Below are 18,689 nucleotides of genomic sequence, written 5' to 3' on the forward strand. Positions count from 1 at the left end.
TCAGCGCTGTATGCCGTAAGCCTTTGGCCAGCATTGAACTTTCACCTAACTACGCAACGGCGGGGACTGAGGACAGCATGCGCTTTCAGGGGCTTTCAGTTCTTGTGGCAGTTACAGCGTAAAAGAAACGCAAAGTACAGATGTTGCAACCCCAGAAAAGACGAGTTAATAGTCTCGTGCCTAAGGCTCGCAGGTAGTCCAAGTAAAATGTTGCTATAGACTTGCACTAACTTGGCGCAGACGTCAAAAATTCACAGTCAGCATTGGACGGATCATGCTAGACAAAAAACGACCGTTGGTAGGAAAGCCCTACTGCCCGCACCTACCGCCCTACCAATCACAAACTGCGCCTTCGACGCCATGAGATGTACACACAGAACACCTAGACAGTATACAGCCTGCTACCTCACAGTTTCGCTCATTCCAAACCCCTGCGGTCTTCTAACGGAAAGTCCAAAACAGACCTAACGACCCTAATACGCATGTATTCATCCTCCTAACTGCTACATCCTCTACATGAAAGCCGCGATTTCCTTGGATGCCCGCTGCAGCAACGTAAGTCGCTTCTTAACACTCTCGCGCTGCTCGGCGATCTCCTCGCTCTCGTTGATTAAGCGCCGCAGCTGTGGCTCCTCCTTGCCCGCCACATCCTCCTGGAGGGCCATGAGCAGGCCGCCCTTCGCCGGGATTACCTACAACGGTGAAACGTAGTGCACATACAAGGGAACATTCAGAAAAGTGAATCGCAACAGTGCCAATAGCGCTCAACGCCCAGGACTGCTATAGGACGCCGAGCAGACCTCGGCAATGAGTGTAAACACCACCTCCGGGGCGCACGGAAAGCAACACCCGGATGTACATCCTCGTAAAACGCATCCTGCGTTTTGGACCCAGCCCTAATTGGCGCCCGTTCTCGGCGCCACCGCCAGGGCCCTGAATCTGCCTGCCATTGGCACGGCTTTGGAGAAACTTTTCGGTTACGGTCACACTGTACGTCTTCATACGGCCGCCCGAAACTAACCATGCAATGCACAATTGCCTTTGGCACGGTAGCCAGCATCTGCCCCTTGACGATGGCCAGGTAGGCGGAGACGTGGTCGCTGATCTTCTGCAGGTGCGCGTCCGCGACCGGCAGGTTGTCGTACCGCTTTTCGAAGCTGTACGATAGGGTAAACGGTGATCAGCGAAAGGATTAGCACGAACGTCAAATAGGGTCGCGGGACATCCTCAAACTCAAGTACAAACAACGGTGCAAGGACCCCCTCCCCATCCCACGGGACTTCCAAGGACAACTGCTCACGGTATTAAGGCCCAAGCGTCTACAGATAAAAGCTAAGTAAGGACCGAGAGGCTTGATGGCCGAATCCCACCACCTCGGCAAGTATTGCCCCACGATGATACGACATCGCTTTTCCTCCGGCAGTCGGGCTGTAGGGTAGATCAGGCGCCTGTTACCGAACCATTGGTGCTCTGAAGGCCCCGTGGCCTGCGCCCGATGCTTTCCCATACACATGCTGCAGAACGCCGTAGGAGAGGTACGCAAGATAGTCCGTGGCATTAGCTGTTATCAGCTCTATCGTGGTATCAGCTGTACATGCACTCGGGCCTGCCGGATGCAGGTGAATAGCTGGGTGTATTCCCGGGAGCGCAATGCACAGTTGCAAATACTACACGTTGATGATCGTCACACTTGTCTTGTAAGCCCAGCTCCGCGCTGCCAATTTTGTTTACATTATGGTCACGATCGGCTGCACCTAGCGAGGGAACGCATGTCGGCTAACTCACAGGTTCTCTCCCGAGAGCGTGTAGAACGCGGGCCGTGGCCGTGAGGGATCGTAGGCGTAGCTTTCCGCAGCCACAATCTCACGGAAGAAGCTGGCCGATAGGTAAGAGGCCTCCATGTCCACAAGCGTACGAACCATGGCGTCGGTATCCTTGCGGAGGCGCTCTGTAATGCGGCCATGGCGTGGTACAGCATTGAAGCAAAAGCGGCGGCATGGACAGCTGTCACTGCTGTTCGCGGTGCGTATGGATAAACATCGGTGCCAAGCCTACATCGGTGCAGTGCACGAAAAAGGATTGCGCACCTGTCGCAGCGACGGTCGCCTTTGCGAAATACCGCTAGGTTGACCCCAGTTCCTAGCCTTGCCATGTATCATGAAGCACCTTGGGAGCCAGAAAGTCCTGTGATTGCTACCTACCGAGCGTGTTGGCGGCGTGGTTGATAATCTCCGATTTCAAGTTGAAGAACCGCTGCAGGTCTCGGCAGTCCGGCGTGTTGACCGCGAGGGTCACAATAGCCTTGAGGATTTGATGCACCTGCACGCGCAGCGTGACAGTTCACCGTTTGTAGGAGTCCGGGCTGCCCCTTGGGCCTCCTCAGGGCTCGTATGGGCCCGTCACATCAGACTTACGCAACTCCAGAGGTTGACACACACACACAACATTTTGGACTAAAATCTCCCTGACCCAGTCCCCCTCATAACGTGCGGCCCCTCGAGCAGGCACTCCGACCGTAAACCTCGTTAGAGAATTGCCAAAGCTTATTAATTTGTGCATACAAATACTCTCTTCCCTTGGGCTTATACCTTCCTTTAGCTGGGAATTTTACCTTTGGGTTTGGAAATGCACCATACTTTTTATTATTTTAAGAAAAAACATCTGATAAAACAAAACTTCTTACCGCCCGTTGACCGCAATCCCAATCAACTCCATTCCTATAGGTGTTCCACGACAGGACAACGCTAACGTTGGAACGCAGAACCAATACATAGGGGAATCTCCTTAAGGGTAGGAAACTCCGCCTGCCAAACCTCTCCTTCGCGACCCGAACGCCCACCCCATACACACCAGCTCGACTGCGTTGAGCGAAGGGTCACGCAGCAACGACAGCCCATCCTCAATGAGACGGCGGTAGCCGTTCTCTGGCGCGATAATGTGCGGCTGGTAGCCATCCGCCTCGTTCACAACCATCTGCACGTTTTTGAGCGTCAGGATCCGCTGGAAAGGCAACTTGTTGATGGCCTCCTTGAGCTTGATCTCAAACACGTCCAGGATCTTCTCGCCACCTGCGTTAACGGGGCCCACCAGCGCAGTAGAGAATGACTACCATCCTCGGTGGCGGCCACGGCGTGACGGTCACAGGCTCTGCCAAACTAAGTGGAATGATGTTGCTGCGGAGGTTGGCACGGCCATGCCTCAGGATGCTGGCGTATTCCACCTGCAAATGGCTCGCTGCTCGCTCGACTGCGCGACCTGTGCCGCGAGGGCACGCGCTCCCCGTAAACCTACTCCATACCAGAACCACAACCGTGGGTTGCCGCAGTCCCCCACTTACCGTCCTTCCCGCCATCAACAATACGCTCGAAGGCCCGCTCCAGTTTTTGGCATAGCTGCAATGTCATGTGCAGCATAGCGCCACGGCTATGACTCACGTCGCCGCCGAGTGCCTGCGAGGAAAGGCCGGCGGGATGGCATGAGCAGCGTTCGAAATCGTGCCGCGTGGCAAATAGACTACAACAATTATTACAATCACGCAACATGGTTCAGCTGACCGGAACTCCGAAATGAGAAGTAGTGAATATCTTAGCCAAATCGTTCTTTATGATTATGAGATATCGAGCGCTAGGTTGGACGAGCGTGCAAGAGCTGGATCGGGTGACTGGGACAGCCATTGCGGGCGCTTGCCGGAACAACCACGATCGTCCTTTTGCCAACATGTGCGCTCACCCCACTCACACCCCACACTACACCCCAATCTTGGGCCAAAATCCCACACTGCTGCCCATCCATACCTGCAATTCTTTCGTAAGCTTGGCGATGGTATCATCGATGTATGATTGGATGGACGGAAGGCTCTTCATGATCTCATTAATCAGGTGGTTGGACAATTTATCCGCAAGGAAGGTCGTGCCCGTGTTCTGCAGGTCCTGATACTCGGGTTTGCCCTGGAAGAATTCACGCTCTTTTGCACGTGCGTCCTTCATGGATACCTGAACGGCGGCGACACAAGGGTGTGTTAGACATTAACGGCGTGTGCAAATGCGTTGGGAATGGGTGCTAGGGAATCTGGACAAAGAGATATCATTTGACGAACACAGCCAGGCGACGTAAGAGGATATATAGGGCAGGATCCTTCAACATGCACAGCCACTGAAAATGTGTCTGTGTCCCTTATCTACGAGCCATGCTAATGTTGGAATTTGGATAAACGATTCATGGGTTCTGCAACTGGGCAATTCAGGGGCTGTGTACACTGGCTGACGGTCAAAATCGACATGGCGTAGATGCCATGGCCACGGGGTCCGGCCCGCCAGGAAAACCGCATAACATCGAACAGCCAGTTGCCCCAGCACCCCAAAACGGAAACGTGGTAACTGCAATCACTACAAAATTCCTTTGAAATTTTAGTAGGGCGGAAGTGCCCATAAGGATATCAGCCTCTGGCACTCCACGATATCCCCCGTGCGTGTTCCTTGGTAACACGCACCCTGCTGTTAATGTCGGCTTGGCCACGATTCACCACCGCCACCCAGCCGTGCTTGAGCTTCAGCGTCCTTCCCAGCAGCACGTCGCGGCAATCCGTGCCACGGTCCATGATATCCACCTTCGTCAGCACGCCTAGAAGGGCATCGGTGTCAAGGGTTACAACTCCTTCAGACCCAGGTCCGGGACGATGCCGGCAATCAGACAACAAGGCATGCGCCGGTTAGCCCAGATTGGCAGTGATTGCAAAACCAGCGCATCAGCCACTCCATCAATGGACAGCCGAGCCCGGGCCACGTTAGGCCCGGGCCTGGGCTGTGGTCGCTCCCCTACTATCCCATACTACTACGTTCATGCCGGGCCGTGCGCCGCACGGCAGACCGTTAAGCCTCGATCGCGGCAAGGTTCCATCTGGGTCATTGCCTGATGCGTTCTACTTGTGTGTTAACACGTTACGGATGCTTATCCTAGGGGCCCGGCAGCTTGGCACCGGCGGATTACTAATGGAAACCCCAGTGCACTTTGGTGGTGCACTTCGTGCCCCCTTCGTGGGTCAGCGTTGAGGAACCCCGGCTCCGCAGCAGTGCATTTAGCGACGGGCCTTTCGTATTTTCACGGTCTAGGTAAATGCCATTTGCCAAAAAGAGCGCCATCGCAATATGTCAGCCAAGCCTTCCGGTGGGTGGTAGCTACCTAAATCTCTGCCCATACGTTTCCCAGGCGGTAACATGAGGAGGGAAATGAAACCCATCCGCCCTGTATCCGACATGTCCTTTAAAAAATTCGGCAAGAGACCCTCTTCTATATGCCACCTCACCAATGGTGCGATCGCCGCTGGGGTCCACGTCGCGTGCCATGCGCAGCGCATCTGAGGTCGCCAAATCTGCGTTGGCGGGTGTCACTGCTAGGATGATGGCGTTGTCGGACTTCACGTACTGGCGCGCCATTTCGTCCAGCTCCTGCACGATACTCGGCGGCTGGCCGTCGATGGGCACCTTTGTAAGGCCTGCGGTGACATCGGAGGGAAAGACGAACCACGAAAGAGTGAATGGAGGGATGGAAAGAACCGCTGACCCACGCTTGCTGTGACAAGAGTGCACGCCATGTCTGATGCAAAGGCAGGCCTCTAAACTGCAACTGCGATTTTCGCATGGAAAGTCATGCTCGGATGGTAGCAGTTGAACCATATTATTTAGTGTCGTGTTCCGATATGTTGTACTTTCGCAGTGTTGTCGAGATGTGATCAGATCGGCTTGCAAGGGGCGGGTACCTGGCATGTCTACCAAGGTTAGGTTGGGAACGTTGTTGGAGTAGACGGTCAGGTAGATTGGATCCGGAGAGACCACTTTGTTGCCCCCCATCTTGTGGAGGTGCCTCTCGGTTTCATCCTCGATCTCCTTGCGAATGTCCTCTGCACGCATGGATTTGAGACAACAGAAAGGCATAAAGATTAATTAATGCCAGGTGACCCGGCCATTCGCGCAACCCCGCACAACGGTGTCAGTACACACACTACCCGGTGTCGGGAACACAGTCGTCTAATAATAAGAGATGCAGGACTCATGCGCATCTCAACAAGGCAGCGGCAAAATGGCTCACCAAAGCTGGGAATCTTGCGACCTGGCGCGTGTGAGAACTCCCCATAGTCCTGGGCACTAGAGTCGTCAGTTTTGACAAGCTGGAGCACCAGAGGGCGACGCGTGACAATACCAGTGCCGCGCGGCAAGAAATCCCTGCCGACAACGGCCTCAAGCACCGACGATTTGCCCGAGCTCTGCAGGCGAACGAATAGATGCGAACGATCCAAACGTGAGCCGCGACCTTAGCACATCCTCGCATCAGAATAAACTTAGTCCAAGCATCATTATTAAATATTGCATTAAGCGTAGTCGAAAGATAGTAGTGTGCCCTAGCTCCAATACCAACTGCTCCCAGCTGCCTTGTCCGGATACCGCCCAAACCAAAATCAAGCACCTGGCCGCCCACAACGACAATAGTTGGCAATTTGTTCCAGAGAATGCTTTGCGGGCTAAGCGCGTTGTCGCCCAACGATGTGCATATCTGTTGCAGCTTGTTAACAAGTCCAATCACACGCTCCATCTCAATAGATTGGCTTCAGGGGCAAAAGGTGTGTAACTTGTGCGGGGAAAACGTGTCGGTGCTCGGAAACACAAGAAGATGGGCAGACGGACAAGTAGATACAGTCCAGAACTGTATGGACAATATATCAAAAGTTCATCTTTAGATCACAGTTTCCTAAAAAATCCGTCTACAAGGGAGGAAGAGGGGTGCGCAGGCTGTTTACAACGACAACCCCCGTACGGCGAAGACTGAAGCACTTTGGGAAGGTAGAACAGCAGTAGTTGAGATTGATGTATTACTGTTGTACACACGGGGCAGTCAGCACAGCTGGCTTTAGGGAACACTTCGTTGTTAGCGTACCGGTTATTGCAACGGGAACGCGCTTGCTCGTCCAGAGTCAGCGCAGCGTTGCATCGGCATAGGCCTTGCAGAAACTGGATTGAGGCGGTGCGCATGGCGACATACAACGATGAGAGTGACGCGGGCTTCTTTGATGACTTCAACAGGGACCCGGACAAGCAGGTATGCGTCAGCTATCCTTCTCTTCAAATTATTAAATACTGGGATTTGGCTGAATGGGCCAGCTAGCCCCGCTTTGTCTACCGTAACCAGCTTAACGAAGTGCAGCTGCTTTTCTGCAAGCGGCCAAGTATCAATAGGTACCCCGCAACTGTCACTGTCACTGCCAGCATTCTATAATTCTACATCTCGGCAAAGCATCGTTTTTCTGAGACGCCTGGCTTTACGGCAGGGGGCCCTCCCTTCCCGTTGATATCAAAGTCCAACCGCCCAACTGAACGCCTTCTACGATGTAAGTCCAGTAGTCAGCTCAAGGGGCCAACCTCGCGATGTAACTCCTGCTCGTAGTGCCGTACATTCTGCGCCGGTCCGACAGCCACGCTATTGGCTTCGCGACTAGCAAACGCGCAAGTCCGCAAGAACGGAAGAGGCACACATGGCCCATGTGGGTGCAGTACCAGCTCCGTCCTTACTTAAACACGTGCTAGTAGGCTGTTTGCCTTAAGGCTTGAGACTTGTGTGCTCCAACGTTACGCCGGGAGGTACGCGCACGGAACCGGTTTACCGACCGACCGACCAACCAGGTTTCTTCTAAACCCGTTCCTCAAACCTACTCTCAGCGCCAACACGAGCCTTCCCTTGTGTGAAAAAGCACTTCCCTAGGCACTGCTCGACACAAATCGATCCGGTCAGGAACTCCGAGTTTTCGCACACCCTATCGTCGTCCTAATCAGGCCCCTATCACATTCACCTCCGTAGTTACACTTAACACAGCGAATCACATGGCCGGAAAATTGAAGGTATGAGTGAACGCTAGCAGCAGCCACGGATTCTCCAGCAGCACACAAGGTGTCTAGCAGGACAGGGTGTTACTACCCTGTTAGCCATCATGCTCTGTCCTCTGTGCCGGACTTCGCCTCGGCAAAAGCACCACAGCCACCGCGCGGCGCGTGGCAGCGCACGGCGGTTTTCACTTTTCAAGCCTCTTGGCCCGTGCAGGCCGTGATGGAAGATGTCAACCGCAAGCTCTGCGAAGCCCTCACAGAGCTGGCGGAAAACATCGTCGATGCGCTGGTCGAGGCAGACGCCAGGGCGGCGAAGGGAGTGGTAGCGGCGGCGGCGGCGGCGGCGGCTCAGCGGAACGTGGGCGCCGACACCGAAGCAGCGGAGGAAGAGGAGGCAGGGGTCTCGTCAGGGGACACCGAGGAGGTGGCCTGCATTGACGAGGTCGCGGCGCTAGCAGCATACAATGACGCGCTCTCTGCTATCATGCGGGAAAAGAACGTCACCAGCAAGGTATGGCACGAAGACAAGGACACCCATTGCTGTACATGCTGCTCCATTCGCCGCCGCTCCAATCCAACAATTGTTTCGGTGCGAGGGCTGTTATCCGAGACACAGGCTTGGGATTGGGAACCGGGGCGTATCTGACCTCACCCTCATGCTCGCCTGTCATGACAGACAGAAACTGTCCGCAATACGCAGCACGGATTGCTACCGTACTGCTGGTCACCTGCCGTACTTGATGCCGTACGGCCGCTATGCAGGATATGTGTGCACTGCCTGATGAGCACCCTTTGAAGGAGCTATTCTTTTCCGCGTTTGACGAGCAGTTGTTCCACGACTTGCTAGAGCGCTTCGTCAGCCAGGTACGTAACTTCCTCGTGGTTTTGGGTCAGGGGTTAGCTTAGAGTTGGTGATGAGCTAATAAGCTTATGTGATTGGAAGTGTGCATGATGGGCTGATGTTGCGGATTGGCTGGCGTGGTGGGCTGGTTAGGGATGGGCATTGCGATGAGGTCAGATTGGTCGGGGTGAAGCGGAGTGTTTGCCGGGTTCTCGCAGGGAGTGCTGGGTGCCGTATGGGTGCATATGCGTATGGGTGCCGTAGCGTTCATGGACGTCTGATGCGGTAGAGACACGGGCTGGCTGTGGATTTATTTGCGGACTTCAGCAGCAGACTTAACATGTGGCTGCTGGAGCCATCGCAGAAGAGCATCCTTCTCTCTTGATGTGTCTCTCACCCCCTCTCTCTCTCTCCCTGTCACTGTCTCCACACTGTTTTTACCTCTGCCGGCGTACCCTGATCGGTGGCCCTAGCTGGGCTGTGTGAACCGTGCTTGCCTCACATTCGATCTGCCGTGCCGTCATGTCTCGGACCCGCACGGGGCCACTTATTAATCGGGCCGCAGGTACGCAATCGCAAAGAAGGACCTGGGGATTGGGATGCAGAGGCCGCGGACGGCGAGTGCGATGAGGACCACACGCTTGAGTGAACTGAACCCGGATGATGCGGGAAAGAAGCTTCTAGCCAACGACACGGCCAGCCGGCCAGCAAACTAGCTAACGAAATCCATCAACCATCCGGCCAACAAGCCGGCAAGGCAACCAGACAGGACCATAGGCACGTCCATGCGGCTTCGAACGGTCCCAGCGAGCCTGGGCGGACCGGTAGCGTGGTGGTGTAGCCGGCGTCGTCATGGCGGTGGCTGTAGCGGCGTGCGGCCGGCTGCACAGCCTTGGAGCTGGCTAGCTGCGGGAAGGCATGCGCGGGTATCTCCAATGTCCCATGGTATCCAGCTTGCATGGCGCTGTTACACTTGTAACTCGCCCGAGCCCAGCGCCGAGCCTGGGTTACGCGGCTCGGTAATCCTTTTGAGCCGCTATTATTTTGCGGCTCAATGGAGCCGCCAAGGAGACGTTTGCGGCTGTGGAAGTTGTTGGTTGGTGGGCTAGCCAGCTACGTTATGGCGACTAGCAAGCCAGTGGTATGCTTCCATCAGGCCCTTCGTGCCGCGCCACCACGCACCAGCAACTGGGCATGTTTTCATAGCCTTTGGGGGCCTTGGTAAACTGTTGACATTTTATTCGTTCTGAATTCGTCTTGGTCGAGTAAGTTTGTGTGAATGTGTGTGTGTGTGTGCATATCTGGGCTGACACCTCAAAGCTCTGATACCGGCGACAAAGCTGGCGACCGCATCCGATTGTCTTGTGTGCTATTAAGTCACAACTTCCGCACGAATGCGGGGTTGTCTGTCAAAAAAGCCTGGGGCCCATGGACGATATATTAAGTGCAAGGGTGTATGATGAAGGCGATCAACGAGCAGTTGATCAACGGATTCGCGGACTCATTAACTTAGGCTATCATCAATGGAGGGAGACTTGCGCGGCCGTTGTCCGAACAGGGGGCAAAAGGCAAGGGGCCAAACACGTCCAGCCACAAATCCCTCGCCGCGGTTGACCTCCAGGGCTGCGAAATGCCTTGGGCGCGTGGGTGCGCCTCGCCCGACAGCGCGTTGGGCCCTACTCAAACTCAAAGAATCACGCGCCGCGCACATGCACGACACATCCTTCACATCCCCGCGCTTAAGACGAGCGGATGCACACGCATGGCTCAAGGGAGCACCGGCGCTGCGCAAAACACTGTACAGGCGTGCGATAACCCGAAAAGGTACCAAGGCGAGGGCCTCGTACCACGTTTATGATGTGTTTTGTTCTCTCGGACTTTGGGCAGGCTTGCGCTCGGGCTGGCGCAAGAGCTAATGGTATAGCAACCTTCATCGTCTGTGGTGTACGGCTAAGCGCAACTTGGGTGTCGTATTAGCGATGTGATGAACGGGATGGGGGATATGGTTGCGGTGCAGGGGGTGGCCGTCCACGACGCGAAAAGGGCGTGCCAGGCATGCCCAAGGGGCATGTGATGTAGCCGAGCGAGGACAGATCCGTTGGCTGCGTGCGAGTGCGGCGTGCTGTGATGCAGTCCAGCCGGAATTGTGACACATGTGTTATAGTACAACATCATGTAGTACGGTACACTCGTAGTACAGCGCACGCTGTAGTCCACTACATCGCATTAGATCACACTGTTGTGCCGCACCATGAAGTGCAGTACGAGCGCCTCTCCTGGAGGAGGTTCACCGTAATCTAATGCTAACGTGCAATCCTCCTTGCTAGTGCTGCGTGGTTCCGGAGGCCTATGTTGTGGTGATGCTCCAGCGAGTGTAACTCAAGTGATAAATGACGCTTGCGTCTTCATCAGTTTGTGCGACGGTTGCAACTGCAACCGTTAGGGAAGTGTTCGTACTCTTTCTCAAGTTGGATGTTGCAGGACTGGACCGGGATGTGATTAATGAATTGCTATGCATACGGGACCTTTCTTTGTCGTCGGACAGGATGACGCGCCAACAACGTGCGCGCTGCCGCCGACGTGTGTGTGTGTGTGTGCGATCCACGTGATACCTTTTCATATCTTTCCCGCGGGCTACAATCGTGCAACCGTACAATCGTGGCTTCTTTCGCGTGCGTACCTGTGTCGTTAGTGGTTCCTTATTTCCCGCCTGGTGGTTCCGTACGCCGTTCCTGGCTCCTTCCATGCATGGCTTCATCCACCAGCCGTGCTAATCCTCCACCTCTGACAGCCTCTGGCCGTCTTATCTCCGATTTATCCTTCGCTAGTGCGCTCTTGCTTGCTATCGCCTGGATCTACATACAGTTTAGCTTGCCGGCGCAGGGGGACTTAGGGGCGTGTCCAGTTAGCCACCGGACCGAAAAGTAAGCTGCTCCGCGGACAGACAGACATCTGGGAAAGACGATTTTTCACGCTTTGCGGTTTTCGTCTGGCGCGGCGCACGGCGGTCGGTCGTGCATCCAGTAGTTGCCCGTGATGATGGCGGGGTTGAGGAATGGTGGCGGTGTTGTTGTCGTTGATGGCGACGATGGACAATGACGATGGACAATGACGATGGACAATGACAATCACAATGGAGAATGCCAGGCATCCAATGAGCGCAGTGGCATTCGAGTTGGGCTACGAAAGGTCTTAAGGCAGGGCGTGTGTGATGTGCGCACGTATGTATGGCGCTGGGGGCCTGCCGGCGAGGCTGGCCTGCATCGTTGCTCTTGCGTGGTGGTAAGCGCCGAAAGAAGCACCCTCGCAGGACTGCGTTAGATCTACCAAAGCGATGCGGGAGGAAGGCGTACAAGTGGTAAACAGCGGTACGGGACAGATGCTTAACGCACCGCCAGCGCAAGCAACGTTGCGGGACCTCGCGACATGTCAGCTCAGCCGGCAAATGATGCTGGGGACACAGCTTACCCGGCAATTTTTGCGTCCCTGGATAGTTCTGTCCTCCCTCCCTGCTTGTATTCACTTGTGTGCGGAACTTGTAACTTGTAACTTGCTTGTATTCACACTGTTGGCTTAGGAGCCACCCTTTTCATGACCTCATTTCTTTTCCCCCCTACAGTATGTTATGTGTAGAAACACCCTGTAGAAGCAAATGAAGTTGGTTCTGCACTTCTCCCTTTGTAACTGAGCTCCGCTGGTTCCAATCATCCCTCAGCTGCCGGCCTTGGAACGGCGAGTTTGGCACTGAAAACTACAACACCAGCGTTGGCGCGCTCGCAGTGTGCTAGGCAACGGGAGGGAGAACCGCTGGGAACGGTTCACCACCCGTGGGCTTGTAGCAGCAGTACGGGCTTGTACTTGCCGGTGTGCAGGCAGGCCACGTCTGAAGGGCATTTCGACGCAAGTGGGCATTTCGACGAGGGAGAATCTCGTTGCGATTGTCATGCGTAGCTTTGCCATAGCATGCGTACCCGGACAGATGCAGTCAGGGACGTTGTTGGGATGGCAGGTGACGGCCAAGACAAGTACGCGAGTTACAGTGAAACAAAGCTTTTGTCCCAATTCCTAGTGAGACCTGGACACTCGCCCCATGGCCGGCCCTGACAGTTGCTCCTGGAACTGCAAGGATAGTTGACAGCTCTTTGGAGCGCATCGTCAAGTTCCTCTCACCAGACGAGATGCCATGCAGTCAGGGTTCGGCGGGGAGGTCTTAACGAGGATAGGAGAAGGGCAGAGGGCAGTTTTGGCATTCTGGTGCTCGCTTGGTGTGCGCCCATTGAAGGCCAGCGTGGAGAGTGGCTAGTTAATCCCAGCGAGATGGGTTTGAGTGGGTAAGAACTGGTGTAAGGTACAAGGTGCTACGCATACAGGTTGCAGGTTAAGGAAGGTGTGTTTTGTGGCAGGGAGGATTTTGAAAGGTCAGGGGTAGGCACAGGCGTTTGTGACTCGGCGTATGTCCAGAAGTGCACGGATATTTAAGGTGTTTCAGCCGTTAGCAAGCGTCCGGTAGTCAGCTGGGCATGTGCTGCGTAGCTATTTCTTGGCCTGGCATACAGGGCCAGAGCTTAGCGAGTCTGCTTGACGTTCTTTCGCGCACAGCAGCCCCGTTTGCACAACGATGGTCAAGCTGGAGCAGCAGGTTCCCTCCAGGTTCCAACGATTGGCAAACTTAAGACGTGACCGCATTTCGTAAAAGTCCTCGAGAACTGGCACCTATGCCCAGGGTCTTTTTTTAAGAAACGCTAGCCGCCGAACGGCGTCTCATACCTCTATCAAGAGCTCCTTCCCTACTCAAATGCCTCGCCTTCCTACAAAATTAACATGATAAGGTCATATGCGAAAGATCCTAGCAGACAGGCCCAATAAAAAAAGTAAGGTGCTGTTTATGGGCACCTAGCTGCCGGCGCTTAAAAACATTGTGAAGAGTGTGACGGGAACTTTCGTTGCAAGTAATCACTGGGTCTCGCGAGATACATCAATGTAGCTGTGTCAGCGCCGGTTCGCTTGCGGACTGCTTTGCAAAGTCAGGAAATTGCATTGCTTTTCGGTACACACTGTTGACTGTAAATCTGCACCTTAGACGAAACCAATTTTCGAAGGAGACTTGACCAACTTTCCCGCAGTGCCGTACTGTGTCACCGAAAAAACTTTTCAGTCCTGCTCGTCACCGTCATATCCCATCAGGACCATTAAGTAGCTTATTGGCTGCAAGCATATGTAGATACCTTTCTCTTGTCGTAACCCACAACATTTGCACCCGTCAAGTAGACCTAAACACGGGGCGCGGGGTTAGGCACGAGCTATCAGGCCATCTCTGCAGTTTTTTAAGGCTGGTATGAACTAAGAGGTCATCTCTACCGACTTCTTGCCTGAAGGAGCAGAGGCCTGCCTGCGTACTGCTGGGACGCGGAGGTGACGATGGGCTCACTGTTCTCAAAGGACAAGAAGCAAAAGAATGAGGAGCGAAAGGGAATCGGTTCAGCGCCTTCTAGGTTGGAGGGTCTTGATGGAACGACGCCCCCTGATGTCCCTGAGGTCCCGAAGCGAGCGCTTACCCCGGACACGGCGTCGAGGCAGAAGTCCGTCAGCCCCGTTGCAGTATCCGCTGCAGCTGATTCACCATCACCAGCTTCGACAACTTCACCAACCGAGGAGAAGGTATGTGCTTACTACAACAGTTCGTCAAAGTGCAACGACTTAGAAAGCCCTTGAGCATAGCTCGGTACTAGCTCTGAACCGTACGTAAGTCCTAAAATGGTTTAGTAGAAAACCTAACAAGTAGAATGTGACTTGGCTCTGTGCCTCCAAGCCTGACGGTTGGTCGCATGCCTCATGCAGAAGCTGCCTCTGGTAGCCCGCGAGGAGTCGTCACGTGCGCCTGGCCTTGCACCTGGGGCTCGTGGTGTGTCTCAGGCTGAGCCTGAGGAAGCGCCAGATGATGCACTTGAGCCCTCGTCAGAGGCAGAGGCTTCAGCCCCTCCTCTAGCAGCTACCGAGTGCCAAACGCCAACCAAGCGAGCTCCTAAGAAAATAGATTATGTGGGCGCACAGTCGGATGGCACAAAGCTGGCTGCGGACCTGCCAGCGGCCGTGCAAGTGCCTGAGGAGGCTTCGGGGTGGACTGCTGTCCTTGGTGAAAGCACAGTGCGCAGCCTTCATTCCCCAGACTGGAAAACGCGTGAGCAAGCGCTGCAGGCTGTCATGCGCAATCTGGGCAATGCGCGATTCAATGCGGAGCATGGAGCGGAGGACATCTGGATAACTGTAACCCAGCTGCTGGATAAGGCGCTGAAGTACGTGTGTCGGGAGCCGGGACTGGGGACTGGGGGGACGAGCTTTAGACGGGCCAGGGAACACAACTTCAGAGAATGAGGTCGCGGCAGCTTGTCGCAACCCTCGGGGGGGATGAGCTACCGGGATGTTGGGGTTTCTACGGTTTGTCAGCCGCCGGTATGCTATGCAGCTTGCATGCTTGGGATCCGCGTGTTCTCCTGTAGCTCGCTGACATATGGCGATCCAGATGGACCATGTTCAGGGCATACTTCTAGGCCCGCGGTCTCCGGAGTTCCAGCTAGTACCTGCTGAATGCATCCGACGCCGGTTTCGTCATCGTCGCGATTTTCCATCCACAGCCCGTCCCCAGATAACCCCTGTTGTAGGCCTAGGCAAAGGAGTTTATCCAGGGTCGTCTGAAGTGTGGCTCACCCACCCATTCCGTGTGCCGGCCCGCCCTTAGGGACAAGGTTGCGCCGCTATACTATTCGGCTCTGGAGTTGCTCTCGACGTTGGTGTCCAGCTACTCCACCCAGTTACCATTTAGCGTCCTCTCGCAAGGCCTCGAGCCGCTGATGCCGACCTTGCTGCATCGAGTAGGCAACAATAATGCTCGTATCCAGGTAAGCGTGTGCCCTGCCGGTTAGTGCTGATGTGCAATGGGAGGCTGATTGTATCCTCGTAGCAAACCCCCTTGACGACGGAAACAGCGCCTATTGGTTGGGAGTTTGCTTATTGAGTCGTCTGTGTTTTGGGGGTAAATATGATGGCACCGTGAGCGTGCTCAGCGGGCTTAAGGAATCATTGCAGACCGTTATGTCAGGGGGTTATCCCTGTCGTGATCAAAGAGTCGGCTGATTTTTGTGCTCTTATTTATTTGGCCGCGGTGTGCGAAACAGGAAACGTCCATCCAGGCCTTGCTCACTCTCGCCAATCAGCCCTCGCTGGGGTTGGCGTTCCTGGCCCCCCACGCATTGAGCGCTATCCCCAAGAAGTCTCAGATGGGCGCTGCTGCCGCCTCCCAGATGGCTGGCCGGCTGGAGCTCATCACGTGCATGCTCAATGTTCAGGTGCGGGTGCGGAGGTACTTTATGGTATTGCACCATTTCATCCGTTTCGTTGGGTGGCCATGACCGTGGCTGTGGCCATGGCTATGGCGGGGTTTGTGGATGAGGCGCTTCATATCTGCAGTAGCGGATTCCGGCGGACGGCATCCTTCCGCGGCCTTTTGCCTGTTAAGCCCTTTCAAAAGAGTACAGCATTCGGCTTGCCTCTCCAACATACACTGTGCACGGCTTGCGTTGACTGGTCCCACCGACGATCCATGGACGGGAGTACGGCGGACCCTGTGTGGTGGCTCGCGGACTTGTGGGTGCAAACCCTCCACATCATTTGTTGAGCAGGCTTGTTGCTGCCCCGTCTCTTGCTTGTCAGCAGGTGCAGCAACAAATGGGCTTTGGCACGGCGGGGCGCACGGCGGGGGCTGGCGGACGCGGCGTGCCGGATGCACTGCCAGCCGAGGAGATTGTGTGTTTTACGCGACCAGCACTGGATATGCCGGACGACAAGGTCCGCGCCGCGGCGGTGCGGCTTGTGGCGGAGGTGTACCGCGGCCGCAAGGCGGCAGGACAGGCGTTTGAAGTGGAAAAGATGCTGGGCGGCGGCGTCAAGCCTGCGTTGCTGCAGGTGCTGCACCGCCGTTTCACGGAAGTGGACGAAGAGATTGCGGGCGGGGGCGCACGCGCAGCTGGCAACGAGGACGTGCCCGTGGGCCCCGGCATTACCATCAAGGCGCCAGGCTCCGGTGGCCGTGCCGCAACGCTGCCGCCGCTGAACGGCCGATTTGGGGCGTTGCCGGCGCTGGCGGTCAAGGGCAGCCGGCCCGGCGCGGGTGCCCTGGGCGGACCGCCATTCAGTGCAGGCAATGCCGGGACTGGGGGCCTGGCGGCTTCATCCTCGGACCCGCTGGGCCGACCGCCTCGGACGCCGCTATCACCCGGTAGCGCCGGAGGATCGCGCGGCGGCCGCACGCCGCCGCGCACAGGCGGGCCTAGAGCGCCGTCGCCCATGCGCGGAGGCTCGCCCATGCGGGCGAGCCGCGGCGACCCCATGGCTCCTGGTGCACTCCTGCCGGGATCTTTGCCCGACAGCGACGGAGCCGACGTGCTGATGATTCAGTCGGGCACGTCCACTCCTGTGCGTGGTAACAGCAGCCAATCGGTGCGCAACACCAGCAGCCAGTCTAACAGGGGGCACAACTCCCTCAAGCCGCGAAGCCGTGAGAGCTGCACGGGGCGAGGCAACCAATTGGACGATGCGGAGGAACAGTTGATAGAGTACATCCTCAATGATGAGGCGCGGGCAGCAGCATGAGTATGGGCCAGTAGTCGACGCTGCGCTCGTGCCGAGGGGGCATGGCCTGGCGTGGTCGCGGCAGCGAAATGGCCAAGGGACCGGACGCGTCTTGCGGTTTAGGAGAAGGGGCCGGCAGCAGCTCCCGCCCGCGGAGCACGCGTTGTATATTTGGCGGATCCAGTAGGGTTGACTTCTTGCGTGTGGAGGAGGTGCGTGTGCTGGCAACTGGGGTTAGCCGTCGTAACGCCATAGCAGGGGCTGTTACGGTCTGTTGATGAAGGTGGGGATATGTGGTAGGGGCAGGCAGGCCAACGGGGAGAGATGCTATTAGACGAACTAGGGTCCCCTTGTGAAGACGCGTCGCTGTTGTCCTTGGGCCCACGTGTGCGCGCTTGGGTGCATGAGACAGCGAGGGGAGGAAGAGGTGCACAGCGGGGTGTACAGGCAAGTGCCGTGTTGGGAAGAGTGGCACTGATGACCGGAAGCTCCATGCTGGCGCCCGCCCGCCGGCGCCGGTGATTTCTGAGCGCACGGTGATGAGCGGAAACCGCTGCTGCAAAACCGCAGAGGCCGCTTGTGTTTGCCTTGCGGGATCGTGTACAAAGACTAGGTGCTAGGTGTAATATCAAGTGGTAATGCAGATAGGTAGGGGGGCGGCTGCGGAGGAACGTATTGACGACGCGCATCCCTCTCCCCTGCTCTCTCCCTCTTGCGGGAGGGAGCAGAAGCGGTTGTGCTCGGACCGGCGAGCGGAAGACGGTAGCCAGGCCAGGGGGAAAATCGGACTGGGCTGGCAAGACTGAGATGGCAAAGACCCACTGGGTGTGAGCCCATTTTCGTTGAGTTTCAACTGTTAACCGTCAACCTTTGTCAGCTGTCAACATATTGAATGCCCCAGTCTAAACGAGGTTTTTCGTAAACGCCGTATGCGCGTGCATGCATTCGCGAATGCATGCACGTTCGCATAATTAGTGCAGTAGCTATTTATCATAAGCTGTAGACGCATTCGTGCTCGCGCCTCGTAGCAGAGCGAATTGATTAGGTTTGACCAGAGCCATGGCGTCGCATGACTTTGGGGGGGAGGCGACAGGCGAAGTGCGTGCTCAAGTACTGGACACGGAATTCTTGGCGAGAGCGTCCCGGGACAGAAGCTACTTATCACAACAGGGCACTGTGTGATGTGTCCAGCTGTTACTAGGGCGACACCGCGGTACCCGACCGTGGGGAAGACGTCGGGCTTGGCTATGACGTTAGTGGTGGTGAGCGAGTGAGCGTTGTCTGGTTGTGTGTGTATGTGTAGACGTGTATATGTGTGTGGATTGGGAAATGGGATTGGGATGATGCCAAGC

The 18,689-nt window shown here is 55.9% G+C and overlaps 3 protein-coding genes across 3 annotated transcripts; 2 read left to right on the forward strand and 1 right to left on the reverse strand.

Moving 5' to 3' along the window:
• Positions 1–96: 96 nt before the first annotated feature.
• drp1 (dynamin-related GTPase) lies at positions 97–6,745 on the reverse strand. The gene is made up of 12 exons (XM_002952688.1): positions 6,460–6,745; positions 6,085–6,259; positions 5,756–5,896; positions 5,303–5,491; positions 4,490–4,620; positions 3,795–3,992; positions 3,338–3,449; positions 2,851–3,068; positions 2,202–2,319; positions 1,786–1,948; positions 1,022–1,157; positions 97–692 (listed from the first exon to the last, which is right to left on the reverse strand). Exons 1-12 carry the CDS (start codon positions 6,583–6,585, stop codon positions 513–515), a joined length of 1,887 nt encoding a protein of 628 aa, XP_002952734.1. The 5' UTR covers positions 6,586–6,745; the 3' UTR covers positions 97–512.
• Positions 6,746–7,020: 275 nt separating this feature from the next.
• Positions 7,021–9,361, forward strand: VOLCADRAFT_93411 (uncharacterized protein; the record flags this gene model as incomplete). The annotated part of the gene is made up of 4 exons (XM_002952605.1): positions 7,021–7,089; positions 8,086–8,460; positions 8,634–8,735; positions 9,278–9,361. 4 exons carry the CDS (start codon positions 7,021–7,023, stop codon positions 9,359–9,361), a joined length of 630 nt encoding a protein of 209 aa, XP_002952651.1.
• A 4,769-nt stretch (positions 9,362–14,130) lies between these two features.
• Positions 14,131–18,235, forward strand: VOLCADRAFT_105644 (uncharacterized protein; the record flags this gene model as incomplete). Its single annotated transcript, XM_002952606.1, has 5 exons — positions 14,131–14,370; positions 14,551–15,005; positions 15,449–15,608; positions 15,924–16,055; positions 16,423–18,235. The coding sequence occupies 5 exons, from the start codon at positions 14,131–14,133 to the stop codon at positions 17,356–17,358; spliced, it is 1,923 nt and encodes a 640-aa protein (XP_002952652.1). The 3' UTR covers positions 17,359–18,235.
• Positions 18,236–18,689: the final 454 nt, after the last annotated feature.

This window comes from Volvox carteri (genome assembly GCF_000143455.1).
Source record: "Volvox carteri f. nagariensis unplaced genomic scaffold VOLCAscaffold_31, whole genome shotgun sequence".
Taxonomy (NCBI): domain Eukaryota; kingdom Viridiplantae; phylum Chlorophyta; class Chlorophyceae; order Chlamydomonadales; family Volvocaceae; genus Volvox; species Volvox carteri.

Coding starts and splice junctions, on each gene's coding strand:
- drp1 (XM_002952688.1), bottom strand. CDS start 6,585: ATGGAGCGTGTGATTGGACTTGTTAACAAGCTGCAACAGATATGCACA. Junction 4,621..5,302: donor CAGCGGCGATCGCACCATTG/GTGAGGTGGCAT, acceptor ATGCCCTTCTAG/GCGTGCTGACGAAGGTGGAT. Junction 2,320..2,850: donor CGCTCAACGCAGTCGAGCTG/GTGTGTATGGGG, acceptor CTGCGCGTGCAG/GTGCATCAAATCCTCAAGGC.